The following is a 15627-nucleotide window of genomic DNA, read 5'->3' as shown; positions in this document are numbered from 1 at the left end:
CAGCCATCTTCTTACATATGACAACACGTGCCAAAAATTCCTATAGTCAGTTCGCATTTTAGATCTTTATAGAGTAGATAGTTCGTGGGTTACTTCTGTAGTAACTGGTCATATTGTGTAAAGCTATTAATAGTTTATTCTCGAAGATATTAGTTCCTTTACTTGACACAATTGTTCCTTTGTTAACAAATCTCATATCTTATTCAAATCAGGTTCTAGTGTAGCAGTTTCAAAACAAAAGAATCAACACCTCTTTTTTATTTTCTTTATTAAGTGTAGGTTTCCTTTTCTGTGTAATTGTAATTGAGAACTATTTGAGAAATTGCTATGTGATAAAACTACTGTTTTTACTATGTTTATTATTGTCAAAATACATTGTCTTTGTTAATTAATTGATGTGTAGTTCTGGCAAGTACAAAATCTTTTTGAATAGTGAAAACCCCTAGATAGAGAGTTTTATTACATTGCTTCTCAGGTGGTAAAAGTGAAGATGATAATTTCATTGCGCAGCTCATATGTTTGAAAACACATGTTGTTTTTGTACATAAATATTAATACATTTTTTAATAATTAATGTTAATAGATATAAGATACTGAAGTAGTGTTCGATTATTATAAATAAAGAATAATTTACTTTTATATGTAACGAGTATAATGCACGTAAAAACATTTGTATATTAGTACTAAAATTAAAATGTATTTATTATTATGATAGATGAGTAATTGGATAATTTAAAAATTAATGATGTTAAAAATAATGTGTGCAATATGAAAATTATATGTATTCAATATATTTGAAGAATGTACGTGTTTATTGCACTAATCATTTAATCGTATCATTTATTATTATTCGTAGAATGTTACGAAGCTAGAAAAAATTTAAAAACTTGTTATAAGTATGGTAAGTTTGGAAACAAAATATTTTTTAAATGATAGATTTTTCTAGTTTAAAAATATTTATAGATTCATGGATAATTACAATTGTATTAAGATAATATGCTATAATATTTTTAGCCAGAATCATTAGATATTGAGAAATCATCAATATCGGAGAAAACCTTGAGTATAAAAACAGTGAATACACAAGACATTCAAAAAAATGAAACTATAACTGAAAAATTAGAGCAAGATATTGCAGAAAAATTACCAGAAGTAAAAAACAATGAGTATTTACAAGATGTAGGAAAAGGGAATGAAGAACTAAAAGACGCAGAAGTAGTATCTTCAACTAATTACAATTTTAGTTATGATTGGAATAGTCCTCCAAGATTGTTATGTGAAGCGACTGAGGAATATTATCCAACGGAAGCATATGAAAATTTCACAAAGGGTTGTCAGTGGTCCCCAGATGGAACGTGTTTGCTGGTGCCATCTGAAGATTTTAGAATTCGAATTTATGAACTTCCTAGAGAATTGTACTCTGAAAAAATTCCTTTAAGCTTGTCGCGTACAAACATGTCAACAGCATTAACTGTAAAAGAAGGAGGACTTATATACGATGTTTGTTGGTATCCTTTTATGAATTCATGGGAACCTGAAACTTGTTGTTTCTTAAGTACAAGTAGGGAAAGTCCTATACATTTATGGGATGCTTTCAATGGTGAATTACGAGCAACATATCGTGCTTATAATCAGTTAGTAATATAAATGTTTATAAGTAATAAATTATATTTCTATAATAGAAAGCATTAAATATAACATAATATATAAAATATTTCATTTGTAGTATTTCTAAATATTAAATTAAATTATATATAACACAAATTGTATATTGTACTTTGTTACTAGAGTTGATGAAGTAGAAGCTGCAATTAGTATTCAATTTATTGATTTTTCCAAGGAAGTATGGGCTGGTTTTAAGAATGCTTTAAGAGTATTTGATATGGAACGCCCTGGTCGCCAAATTAATACTATTCAATTTAAGAATGATTTTCCAAATGTAACAGGATTAGTTTCCTGCATTAGAGAAAATCCAATTATGCCAGGATTAGTTGCTTTTGGTACATATTCTAAATATATTGGTGAGTCTAAATATAATGATGTATAATAAATAGTATTTAATCTGGAAAATAAGTCACTCTTATCAATTGTGTGACATAGTGTTATAGTGTATCTTAAATTATATCTTGTTAGGTTTATATAAAGATGGACCTTTATGCACCTTTAAAACTGGAAGTGGTGTTACCCAAATTGAATTCAGTCCTTGTGGAACAAAATTATTTTCTGCAGTTAGACGTAATAATGAATTTTTATGCTGGGACCTCCGTAATCCAGGTACTGTACTTTATTCTCTTCAAGGACGTAAATCTGATACAAATCAAAGAATTCAATTCAGTATTACGTCCGATGGAATGAAAGTAGTCTCAGGTATGTTGATAAATAATTATTAATCTTGCTATATTATTGTAAAGATGATGTTTTATTATTCTTAACTTCCTTTACCTAGGGAGTACAAATGGAGAAATTTTAATTTGGGAATTACCGCAAACTTTAGATTGTTATGATCTTAATCCAATACATAATATAAAATTATGTCGCGATTGCGTAAATGGAATAAACTTACACAGAAGTTTACCAATTGTTGCCATTAGCACAGGACAAAGACATTGTGATAATGTTGCAGAAAATAGGGACAACAGTGTTCGTTTATGGTTATTTCATTAACTCGATACATACTAAATAATTGTAAATATTAATACAATTACTATTTTATAGAATTTGTAAATAAATTATATAAATACATTGTTTATGATATTTATAGTTTCATACATAATCTGTGTTTTTACAATAAAAAAAAACTTGCTTCGTCGTAGTACATGTATTGTAATGTTAAAATATTATGCAGCACAGATTGATTGAAAAAAAAAGGTCTAAATATGAAATATGTAAAGATAGGGATAAAGGATATAAAAAGTTAAAGCATATTTATATTTAAATAATAAAATAAATCTCTGGTTAGGATTTCTATAGTACTTAAACATTCATAAAATAGGATCTATTGAATCTTATAATGATCAATTTAAAAAAAATTAATTTATAATGCATGCACTCTCTCTTTTCAATTTTCCCGTTGAACAAAACAAATACACGTGGTTTTTTTCAGGAACGTAGTGTGACGTTAGAGTATAAGGTGTAAGAAGGGTGCCTTTGAATTTTTTAATTGCAACCATATTTTAAAATACTTTTTTTAACAATTTTCATATTCATTTAGTATAAATAAAACACATATATATCATACATTTTTTGTCACTGTATTTAAGATATAAATATATATACAATAATACTTATTAAAGTCATCAAAAAGATTTTCGAATTTATTGCAAGCAAGTACGGGGAGTCCCATTTGGTGGAAAATGGACTATTCCTATTATATGTATGAGTGATTCATCACGTGGTGATAGTCATGTCGCCATTATAGTTGTGTTTGTTCCGCAAGGTATCTATTCGTAACAATGTGAACTATTATCTTAGTGTTGTAGCAGCTGTGCGTTCATTAAATTTATACTTAAATAAAACTTTATAAAGCATCATCAATAAGTAAAAAATACAAATTTTCAAAACATTTTATAAGCACGTATATATCACACTTATTTTATGTACGTTTTGTGTCTTTCAATTTAGCATTCAAATAACACGTGGTAGGGGATACATATTTTGGCAGATGTATTATTTTTATTGATATATATTTTTCAAGTCCTATCATACAACGAGTAAAGTGTCACTATTATATGAATACGTGGAAAATCGAGAAATTCTTTATTCTTATTTGCGTAATTAGTAGGATCGTATGATTAGTGTAAATTCATTGAAAACGGTATCTGAAGTATTTGCACTTTGCAAACTCGCCGAGAATCTAAAGCGTTAAACTGTTGTACGCGTGATTGTATTTCCAGTTGTATCTCTTTTCAAAAACAAATTGGTTTCTGTTGGTTGCATTGTGGATCGAGTGCGAAAATAAGAAGAGGGGAGAGAAAAGAAGCGAGGAAGGAGAGAAAAAGTAAACAGAAAAATGTGGAATGAACTCGAGTACTAAATGGTGCGCGCTAATGTCTTGTGTATTAATGGATACCAATGTTTAATAATTGTTATTACAATCTTTTCGTTTTGGTTGTTTGTAGGGGGATAGTCTTTGAAGATATTGGGTGTTTTAAGAAACGATTCCCATAGGGAATGCGATGAACAAGATTCTACCGTTCTAATTTTTTGGGAGACACAGAATAGAACGGCTTCTAACATGCAGTCTTTCCCGCGAATGTTAAAAATGCTGCGGGAAAACAGCAGCATTAAGGAAAAACGCGAAGCTTTAACCTATATTCGCAGGTACTATTGCTACCTGATATTTTTATCTGCAAGCTGATATTACATTATTAAAAATTTTCATGTAATAAAGAACAGAATTTTTCTTGTATTAAATTTTAGATGTCAGTATTTACATTTTGCAATATTTGTTACGTATTTATATTAAGAGATATAACGTTTCAGTAATAATAATATAATTATTGAATTATTTACTTTTTCACATGAAAAATATGATGAAAGATTAAGTTTCGTCTGTACAAACAAAGTAGACGTTTTATGTATTGAACACTATAGAAATTAAAACTTTGAATATATTAATATGATTTTTTAGCAACAGCAAAAAATTAGAATCTACAAAAACTATTAAAGAGGAACAATATAAAGAATTGTGCAAACAAGTCGTAGATGTATTCGCAAATGGAAATAATGATGTGCAGAGTGAGGCGTATGAAACACTAAATGTGATTATTTGTGAATTTAAGGACCATACTTTGAATTTATTTGAAGCTATGTCACAGATAAGCCAAAAACATAGGTTTGTTCATTTAAATTCTAACAATTATTATATATAATGTTTGTTTTTACATCCATAAAAAGGAACTTAATTTCATCCACTCATGTTCACATAAATCCATGCCTATAATTCTATTATTTCTTTACTCTCATATAGAAATATTAATCCTCTTCCAATGCTGCATTTGCCTATTTTTCTTAACCAAATCAAAAGCTGCTTTCAAATCAACAAAAAATGAAAATTTTTTCTTTCTTTTTTCATTAAATTCAAAAAGCCTGCTTATGATTCTAACAGAATATTCTTTTGTTCCACTTCTTTCTTTAGTCTTTTATTTAATCCAGATACGTATGCTTTGTATACGATATACAAAACGTTTATATCCCCATACATTTATCATAATATATCGAAGTATATATTAGTATTCTTATTTTAAGATAATTTATTTAGTAATAAATAATAAATAATTAAATCATTAATAATATGATTTAGTTGTGATATATTTACTATTATTTCAGACTAAAAATTCTTAAATTATTAGAAGTAGTTGAAGACAATGCTATATCAACATTTGCTCACGATGTACATGCTGTAAATTTTTTTAATAATTGTATGTGTACAATACAAACAAATACAATGCCATGGACAGCACCAACTGCTTGTGTAGATAATCTTCAAGCACTGACAGATGCTGAAAATAAACCATTATCAGACGACCAAAGATTAGAGGAAGAAACAATTAATTATTGTATAAATTTTTTAAGAAGAATATACAAAGTGGCTGCAATAACATCAGATATTAAAGTTCAAAGGGTACATATACATAATATATTTTAAGTATTAGAAAAATGTGTAAATATTAAGTTGTGTGTTTTATTTACAGTTTAATGCATTATTAATGGATAAAGTAATACTGCTAGCCTATATGGGTCATAAACGACAACGAGGTCCTGCTTTAAAACTTTTACAACAAGCTTTAGCTACAGATGTGTTATCACATGTTCGTACTAAGCTAGCAACTGCATGGTCGCGATATATAACAGCATTACAGTCTACATACTGCAAACGTATGTTACTTTTAGTATCAGCATGTGAAATAGATTGGGCTACACAATGGAATGTTAGTATTCAGTTTCTTGGTGTGGACCTTCATCGTGGTGCTGGTTTAATTAATAATTTACTAAGTGTCGAGGAAAAGGCATTTAAGTCAACAGACACAATTACCCGCAGGTACAGGGGAAATCGTTGTACAAGAGATAATACTATTTAACAGAAATAAATAATGTATATAATATTTTATGTTTCAGACAAGCATTCCTTTCATGGAAGTTGCTGGTGGATAATTTTGCCTTAGACCCTCAAGAACTTGCTACTGCTAGAAGGATAAAATTATTGTGCATTCCACTGAATGCCAAAAATAGTAAAACTGAGTTAATAGCATTGACAAAGTTAGAAGTCTGGTGGCATGTGATTATTAGACTTTATAAAGATATTTCTAAATTTGTCAATCCTGTAATTACACAATTCTTGAATTTTTGTTTTGGACCGCTTGGCGATACACCATTATTGTCATCAAAATTTGATGTAGTAGCTTCACCAGGAAAGAGATTCTTCAAGACGAAAGTTGTTGCTGTAGATGCTTTGTGTCAACTTCTTGTTACAAAACAAGAAAACCACACAGTATTTTCTCCAATTTTGGAAGAAAGACTTCCGCATTCCATATCTGATACTGTCTTCCAAGAATGTTATAAAAGTATAATGCACAGTGTAGGGGAAGCTTTGCTTGTTCTTAGCCAACTTACAGATGCGGAAATGAAAAATAGATATCAACTTGGTAAAATATTATGGACAAGTTTAGTCAACTATGTACAAGAGTCGAAAATGGAGGATAAGGTTAGTTTAAATACTTTTTAAAAAGCACATTTCACCTAGTGTGTATCAGTATTTAGTTGAGAATTTATTAAATTTTTCTAATGTAAGTAATTGTCATATAAATAATATTTTACAGGGTATTATGTACAAAGATATGATACGGGTAATTACAGAATTAGCAAATTTTGCTGGAGATAAACCAATGATCAGAGATTTGATTCTTGACATAATCTTATTTGAAATTGCTGACTTGAGTGAAGACTTTAATTTTCAAGATGATACATTATCAGGATTGGTGTTCAAACTTCTACAAACTTCAATTTTTAACAAAGCTGAAAAGTGAGTTTTTATATAAGTGGGTTCCATAATGCAGCTACATATATGCAAAAAATTATACAGTAGCCAATTATATATATATTAATATTTATGTTAGTCAAATCTTATAATTAATATTCCAAGTGTATTTGAAGTGTAAAAAAAAGTAGATATATTTATATATTTTAATAAAAAGTATATAAGAGATAAATATAAATTATTTTTTTAGGAATCATTATAATGCATTAAAATGTCTTTTTTGGCATTGCATTAAGTCTCAGAAACAAAATTCATATTATTTCCTTGCATTTAACCATATAAAGGAGATGCATGAAAAACTTTGTGCACTATTAAATGCAGAAGATAAAAATGAGTAAGTCATGTATATAAATATACAAGTAATTTAAAATAATAATATTAAAACTTATAAAGTAAATTCTATTTTATTTCTCACTGTTTTTTTTATATATTTCAGATCTGTTATACTTGAATTGTGGCTTATTTTAGCAGATACATTGGGAAAATATATGAGTGATATACAAGAAATTAATGAAGGAACCACTGCAGAACATAATTTAAACACTGTTGAATCTATTGTAACATTTCCATTTATGTATATACGTGTGGAGGATCAAAAGCAGGTTAAATTTATTAATCTTAATAATTCGTAAATATTATATGTAGACCTTATATTAAAAATATGATATACGTATATCGTTTTATTATATTTACAATAGGTTGAAGAATTGGCAGAGGCTTGGAAATATTTATATAAACAATTTGAAATGCGTACAGATCTTATAACAAGTGTAAAATCTAACGAGATCCTATTAAATATCGCAACTGTCATGCAACGTTATTTAGAAAAAAATGAAAGATCTTCTTGTCTTATCATACACTGTTTGGACATTATGCTAAGTACCATCAATTATAAACTTTTGCTAGGTATGTTAACGATTTAGCTACAAGTTATAATAAATAATGTTAATGAATATATGAGAGAAGCAATCAAATTTTGATTTTTTTATTTTCAGCCAATACAGAAGTTCCATCCATTGTACAACTTATTGTGGATCTTGTAATATACTTATTATCCAACAAAAGGAGTGAAGAATGTGAATCTGCTCTTAAAGCCTTGTCAGCAGTAATTGTTACTATTTACGGACAAAATTCGGAAAAAATAGTACCATATCTGCAAGTTTGCAAACCAGCAATTAAACTCATGTTGCAGTCTGAATTAGAAATATTACACAAGGAAGTACGTATAATGTTTTTGTTAATATTTTATTTCAATTGAGTGCATAGATTAAATTAATCATGAGTTATTGTTTTTGTAGATAGCAAGTACATGGGAAATTGTGGTTAGTATTTTTAAAGGACTTGGGAAACAAATGGATCATAATCTCCTTTTATCTTACAAAACGCTAATTATTCAAGCTTTAAATCATCCAAGTCTCGATATACAAATTCAAACAGTATCTCTTTTCAAATTACAAAATATCCTAAGTGGTAAAACTAAATTAATATTAGAAGAGATAGAAGAAGAATCAGGGAAGAATGAGTTTGAAATTACAGAAGAGGAAAATGATCAAATCAGGAAATTAGTAAACTCAGGAAAAGTAATTGACAACTTTTCAAAAGAATCTCCTACTTCAAAACTAGCAGTTGAAGAAAGCAATGAAAGTAATAAGAAAGTATTGTTTGACTCTGACTCACAGGTGAATATATTTATACATACTTTACTCTTTATTACTTTTTGAAAAAAACGGAAGATATGTCTTCTTGAATGTTATTGAATCATTATTAAAGATTTTGAAATCAATCAATCAATTGACTTTCCTTTGTTAAACTGTATTAACTATACCTTATGGTTTTATAATTTTAATGTATTATAAGATTACAAGATATTAACTTTAAAGATCTATAATATACTAAAACATTATTAACAGTTTTGTTCAGTTTATCACATTTCACATTAAATTAATTGATATATTCATATAATGTCTACATAATATTTTTTAGTATAATTTTTGTAACATTTAATATTTTTCTATTGCAGGATTATGTCATAATTAAGACAGATTTAAAATTCGATGTTAATCGCTTAACAGAACATCAAAAAGAATCTCTCAAACGTAAAAGAGAAGACATACCAGCATTATATAATGATCTGTCACAGTCTTCTTCGCAAGATACTCAAAATTTACAAGAGTGGTTTGATAAAAAAAGTAAAATTTTGGAAGAAACAGAGAAAGGACATAATAATAAGGACAATATTTCGATAAAAAATATGTTAGATGATGATGCAAATAAAGAAAATAAAATCGAAGTGAAAGAACTAGAAACGATCAATAAATTGATCGTGGAAAATGATACAAAATCAACCGAAATTGTTGGACAAAATACATCATCCGAGTTTGTGCAAAAAGCAAAAGGTAACGTAGACAATAATGAAAATTCGCTTGTAGAGAATCAAATAGTAACGGTGGACAAAACTTTTAACGGTGATGAAGTACTAATTTCGGCAGATTTTGTATCAAACGATTCAAATTCAAATAGTCAAGAAGAATCTTCAATAACTAAAGACGACCAAAGACTATCCCCATCTGTATTAGATAATGGTAAACGACGAAGTCGTGCTAATACTTCACAAAAATTAGAAGAAATAGCTAGTAGTCAACCAGGACAGTCGAATACCACTAAAGTTTTGCAAAGAACTTTAAGAACAAAAGTAATCCAATCTAAATCTGAAACGATTAATAAGCAAAAAAATTTAGATAACATAGAAAATAAGTCGTTTAAAGATGATAAGAGAGGTACTAAACGTAAATCAACTTTGGATAGTGAGAACGATGGGACTAGTGTGCGTCAACGAAGAAAAACTGCTCTGGTAGACATGTCTAAGGTAGACTCTAATGATAGCGATAGCTGTAAATCTACGGAGAACGATAATGGAATAATAAATTTAGAGGGAATAATCGATGAATCAAATTTGAGCCAACGTACAAGAAATGAAATATCACGTTTACGCATAAACATGGTATTTGACAGTCCTTTATCAACTAGTCGTCGATCCAAAAATCACGAAGATAACAATAAAGAAATTATTGTTAAAAAACAGTCTCCAGATAATAGAAGTTCTAAATTCAAAATTGGAGATGCCAAAGTAGGTGATGCAATGAAAAAAACTCAAAAAATTAATGACAAAGAGTTAAGAAGTAGGGGCAGGACAACGAAAATGAAGAGAACAGAAAAAAATATTGAAAATAAAAGGACGGATGATGTAACAGAGCATTTACAACGAGATAAAAAGAATGAATCAGATGAATCAAAGAAAGAGGAGAGCACCAAGAAAGAAGAAACTATACAGTCAGAAGTTTCCACAAAAGGTACATCAGATGATAAATGCAATTTACCCAATACCAAAAAGATTACTGAGACTAATATCAAGGCAATTTGTGAGGATACATCAGGTAGTGAAATACAAACTACAAATGTTGATCAAAATGATGAACCGAAAGAAAATGAAAAACAAGCAGAGAATCATGTGGAAGATATAATAGTAGATTCACAGGAGTCTAAATTACACAAACTCCAAAAAATGAATAAAATAGAACAAATTATTGGTGTTTGTAAAGTTAAAGATACAAAGAACACTTTAGAAAATAAGACGATGGAATTAGAAAGAGAAATGGAATTGGAGATAAACAAAAAGGAAGAAAATGTATTAATAGAAGATATGAAAAAATGTACCAAGACTAGTGTCGAAACAGTTGATAATGATAAATTAAGTAATGAAACACAAAGTGCAAATCAAGATCCTAAATCTACTGAAGGGAAAGTTCAAACACAGGATGATATGGAAGATATAATAGAAAGTTCACAAGAATTACTTGAATTAGAAAAGAGATGTAGTGAAAAACAGTGTTATATCAAAATTAATAAAATTGAAAATATTTCTCCTTCAACGAAAAGTGACCAAGCTACTGTCGAGAATGAAGAAGTAGTTAAAATTGTTTCAAGTAACTGTGATAACGATAATGACGAAGATCCAAAGGATAATGTTAACGAATCTGAAGAAATAAATGAAGGTACTATCACTGGAGCAAAGATTGTGCATCCCGCTATTGAAAACAATTCGTGTGGTAACGAAAAAGATGTACTTGAAGTGCAAAAAGTAAATGATGTATCTAAATCATTACTTGAGTTTTCATCACCTAAAGGTAACATCAAGCGTCAGATGAAATTTAAACCATATTCAGGACAAGGACGCGCAGCTCACATGTTAGGCTTAGTAACGAAGCAAGCAAGAATGGAATCTGAGGGTCTGGTTATAAGTTTGGATGACGAACCAGCAGCTAAAAAACTAAAATGCAAGGATGTAGAAAATGATGGAACACTTGGGAAGAAAGATCAAGGATCTACGTTAAAAGAGATTGATAAAGTAACAGCAGCATGTAGTAGCAGACAGGAAAAGATTTTTAATAACATGAGATCAGCAGATTATTGTTCATCGCCTTCAATGAAGTTATTTTCTAATTTGAAAAATGACGGCGAAAAAATTTTCTCGAAAACTGATAAATCAATAGATTCCATGAACATACAAACTGATACTCAGGCTGATAAAGTAGGTGAAGAAACAAGTATATTGAAACGTCAACGCCAGTCTATTCCAGAACCTGAACCAGAGTCTGTAACTCCTAATAAGGTAATTTTGCTTAAATATTTAATACTAAATAGTTTGATGATAATATTTTTATAGCTATGCTCTAACATCTGTCAGATATCTTTGTTTTTAATTGTTTTATAAAGTTTAATTTTCTGTATTTATAAATAAGTAACCTTGATTGTTTAATATTTGATTTTGTGTGTAGTTAAACATTTCTTTAATATGATTTAAAATACAATTAATCACGGCATACATTATTAATTTACGATATATTAAATATTGTTACAGAGAAAAAGAGTAAGCTTTGCAGACCCACCAGTGTCGGAGGAAATTGAATATGGAATTATATCTACCTACTCTCTTTTTAGAGCTAATTTTTTTTTACGTAGATTATTAATGCGTAAAAAATCATCATTAAAGTTGAAGCACATTAAACAGAAATTGGTACCAACTGACTCGGATAAGTTAAAAAAAGATGACGATATTGATGTGACAAGCACATCTGAAGTTGACTTACAGTGTGAAAGAGAAAATGAATTATTAACAAAAATAGCTGAAGAATTGGAATATTCAGAGAATATTACAATAGATACCGATGCACAAATGTCCTGTAGTTCTATGGAAAATGAAGAATCAAATGATGTTCACGTGCCCATTAATCCATGTTACAAAATAAAAATGGATAACTTAAATTGTGAAGTCGAAATAACTCAAAATTCAACATTCTCCAAACAAGTAGATTTAACGTCTATAAATAAAGCAGATGAAAATAAAAAAGACAACATTTTAGAAACATCAAAGAGTTCTAATAGTACTAGTTTAGAAAGTACTGATTTTGATGTTTCAGTAACTCAAGAAGACATATTCACTGGAATAGGTACAGAACATAATAATTATGGTAAAATTAGAGAAGATAATATTGATATTGATACAAGTGTTGTACAGGACATATCTATTACAAATAATTCATTAGATTCTCTCAAATTCAATGGTGAGGACGAATCTATAATGGAACATTCATTGGAGAAGCACGTGAACTCTGACAATTTGGAGGATACAGTTGATGTAGCGAATCTTACGGAACTAAATTCCTCAACAAATTCAGAAATATTCTGTGAAAGACTAATAAGAACCAGCACGCAAGCAACAGAAAATATTCAAGAGCAAGACACTTTACCAGTGACAGATTCAGTGTTTGGAAGTTTACCTCTAAGTCAAGATAGTCAAAATACAAACGAATTTAATGCAGAAATTCCACATCCAGAACTATTAGATTCTACTCATCCCATATATCCTGCATTAATATCATGTGATGAACCTATAACAAGTGTTATCGATAATTTGACTAATCCTCTTTGGGTGCAACATTTATCCACACATTTGACGAATAGAAATGTTCAAACTGTTGGTGATCTCGCACGATTATCTGAGCGTGAAGTAAATAGAATACCGGTAAAAGGGAATTCAAAGGTAGAATTTGTAAAAAGTGTTTTAAAATCTTTTGAAAAAACATATGTCACAAAAGAAAATTTATGTGACGTCTCAAGCAACAAAATACCCAGCTCTGTAAATAATAATGTACCTGCATCTACGTTAAAAGCGACACATCAAAACCAAGTATTAAAGACCATTACTAATGAAACACAGAACACATCCACAAATTATAATGTCGTGTCAGGTCAGACAAGTTCTAGCATACCTCTCAGTAACATAATTGTAACAGACACAAATATAACCGAAATATTTAAAAAACCAACAGAATCTAGTTCAAGTAAATTTTTAAATATGTCTGTGATCGACGAGTCTAAAATTAATTCAATAATACCATCTGAATCTGCTTTGCAAAAAACTGAATTACCAGTTTCTGTTTCATCTGCAAAACCAACTGTAACAATCACGTATGTTGACTATAACATTACATAATTTATTCTTGTTCTGATTTATTTAATATTTTTTTTTGTATGTACAGTGTTTTGTGTATGAAGTTACATTATTTAATAAAATTTTGCTCTTTTTCAGTCAAATTAAGAATGTATCGGTATCATCTGCTGTAGTTACTGTCACTACACCAGAAAATGCTACTGGAAATTCTACTTCTTTTGTTTTGAATGCAATTCCAATAACACAAAAAACAAAAACTGTTGGAACATGTACCAGTAGTGATTCTATTTATTCACCAAAAGCAGTAACAAATAAAGTAACAAAATCTGTCGCGGCACAAATGGCTTTAGAAGATTTGTTGGATGAGATTGATGTTAATTTGGTGTTAGAAAGTGCAGCTAGAAGATGCACTCCAGAGAAACTTCTCATGCAGTATAAGGTAAACATTTTACACTTATTCCTGTGTCAACGAAGAATATTCATTGTGTTTGCAATGCTTGACATATTTCTTCCTTGTCTTTCTAAGAGGGTTTTGAGTATTTGATTTGGTACTTAATAGATTCTTTGTTTTGAACAAAATTTTTGTTCACTCAAATAAATTTGTGATGCTATGAAGTTCTATTACAGAGGTAACGTTAGAGCAAAACTTTCATTTGATCTTTTTTAAATTAAATTTATTCTCTAAACAAATGTACGTCAGATTTTCGGTATCTATGCGATGGGACAAAATAATGCATTTTTACAGGATAAGATGAGACACGTATCACAGGCGGAACTGGAAAGTGAAACCATAAAAATGCTTGGTGTTGAAAACAGAAAGAACTGTAACGAAGTGACACTGAAGGCGGCATGTCGGGCCTGCGGAGTGAACAAAGTATTGCTTCGGCTCCCTGACATTTTTAGTGCTGATAAACAATTTTTTGTGAAAGTATTGAACGCCTACAGAAAAAAGATAAAGACCAGTGATTGTTTAAATATTCTTAACTTTAATGAAATCAAGGAGTTCGTTTGCCAGAAATGCACGTCTTCAGAACTTGCTGAAATATTGTCTAATAAATTAAAAGATGAAGAGCAAAGGGGAATAAGAGAACCTATGACAGAGTTGTCTAGTTTAGATGCCATGCTGAAGAGATTGCCAATGGACGTAATCATTAGCCATACAGTGGCGAATGATGAATTAATACCATCGCGTGTGGTTTTAGATATAGCTTTGCAAAACAATAGTGCAAGCGACATAGTACAGGCTTTGGAATCTCAATCTTCTCCTGTCACAAAGAATGTTTTCGACAAACTTTGGTCTTCCCAATTTGCAGTCGAGCATATTAATGAATACAGTGACAAAGAGGATTTGCTAAAGATCTTTAAAGCGATTAGCTTAAAGTTCAGTAAGCAAGATCTTTTGCAAGTGTTCTACGACTGCATGAATGCTAAATTAATGATAAAGCAAGAGAAAGACTAAAACTCACGTTTGTATCTAAACGGATCCCATTCACGATCCTCGTGTATAATATTTATTATTAATATTACTTGTAATCATAGATTGGTTTTCAACAGTATGATCCTCAACACTAATTGTGTTCCTTTTTTTCGTACTAAATTTCGCGGAGAACTCATATTCAATGGTATTACATTATGATGCGTAATTTGATGGTATTTATTAAATAGACGACTGTTTTTCCTCGCTGTGATTTCACATTTTCAAATGTTGGTTGAGATTACATTAAGTATTGGCGAAGTTGAAATTTATTGCATGTGACTGTTTACATATTTGTTACACTCGTAATGTTCGTTATTCAAAGAAGTATCATGATTCATTTAAACATATTTACGTATAATTAGTATCATCAAAATAGTACATATAATTTGTGGTCATTTTTTAGTTCTGTGTTATCCGTATCGACATATCTCCTTTCAAAATTTCCCTTTTAATTGTATAATCTCTAGTTTACTTATATAGACGAAACATTTAACTAAGCACATAAATCTGCACAAGTATGTGTAGTAAATACTTATTTCATTCCCCTGTTCTCTTGGCCTGCAGCGGGCACGTATTTCATTTTCCTGATCGATTTCGAATATG

General features: G+C 29.5%; 2 protein-coding genes across 3 annotated transcripts; both read left to right on the top strand.

The window, feature by feature from the left end:
• Positions 1-715: 715 nt before the first annotated feature.
• On the top strand, positions 716-2746 carry Wdr79 (Telomerase Cajal body protein 1 homolog). The gene is made up of 5 exons (XM_076910254.1): positions 716-901; positions 1015-1634; positions 1789-2021; positions 2134-2367; positions 2447-2746. Exons 1-5 carry the CDS (start codon positions 899-901, stop codon positions 2662-2664), a joined length of 1308 nt encoding a protein of 435 aa, XP_076766369.1. The 5' UTR covers positions 716-898; the 3' UTR covers positions 2665-2746.
• A 1103-nt stretch (positions 2747-3849) lies between these two features.
• LOC143433108 (uncharacterized) lies at positions 3850-15240 on the top strand. Of its 2 annotated transcripts, XM_076910244.1 has the most exons (17): positions 3850-4036; positions 4119-4320; positions 4631-4834; positions 5329-5623; positions 5694-6040; positions 6118-6703; positions 6819-7021; positions 7227-7370; positions 7473-7638; positions 7735-7942; positions 8032-8255; positions 8335-8715; positions 9057-11705; positions 11955-13344; positions 13426-13564; positions 13686-13986; positions 14293-15240. In XM_076910244.1, the coding sequence occupies exons 2-17, from the start codon at positions 4235-4237 to the stop codon at positions 15004-15006; spliced, it is 8037 nt and encodes a 2678-aa protein (XP_076766359.1). In that variant the 5' UTR covers positions 3850-4036; positions 4119-4234; the 3' UTR covers positions 15007-15240. The 2 variants fall into 2 exon arrangements, with proteins under 2 accessions (XP_076766359.1, XP_076766358.1); XM_076910243.1 differs by having other exon boundaries at positions 11955-13564.
• The last annotated feature ends 387 nt before the right edge of the window (positions 15241-15627 follow it).

This window comes from Xylocopa sonorina, chromosome 2 (assembly GCF_050948175.1).
Source record: "Xylocopa sonorina isolate GNS202 chromosome 2, iyXylSono1_principal, whole genome shotgun sequence".
NCBI lineage: Eukaryota > Metazoa > Arthropoda > Insecta > Hymenoptera > Apidae > Xylocopa > Xylocopa sonorina.
Note: the sequence above shows the minus strand (reverse complement) of the source record. Positions and strands in the feature narration are given on the sequence as shown.

What these genes read in the sequence shown, in the direction of transcription:
- Wdr79 (XM_076910254.1), top strand. An exon ending in TACATATTCTAAATATATTG is followed by an intron (nt 2,022 to 2,133) that starts GTGAGTCTAAAT and finishes ATATCTTGTTAG; the next exon opens with GTTTATATAAAGATGGACCT. An exon ending in TGGAATGAAAGTAGTCTCAG is followed by an intron (nt 2,368 to 2,446) that starts GTATGTTGATAA and finishes TCCTTTACCTAG; the next exon opens with GGAGTACAAATGGAGAAATT.
- LOC143433108 (XM_076910243.1), top strand. Translation starts at nt 4,235, where the DNA reads ATGCAGTCTTTCCCGCGAATGTTAAAAATGCTGCGGGAAAACAGCAGC. An exon ending in ACAGACACAATTACCCGCAG is followed by an intron (nt 6,041 to 6,117) that starts GTACAGGGGAAA and finishes TTTATGTTTCAG; the next exon opens with ACAAGCATTCCTTTCATGGA. An exon ending in ATTTTTAACAAAGCTGAAAA is followed by an intron (nt 7,022 to 7,226) that starts GTGAGTTTTTAT and finishes TTATTTTTTTAG; the next exon opens with GAATCATTATAATGCATTAA.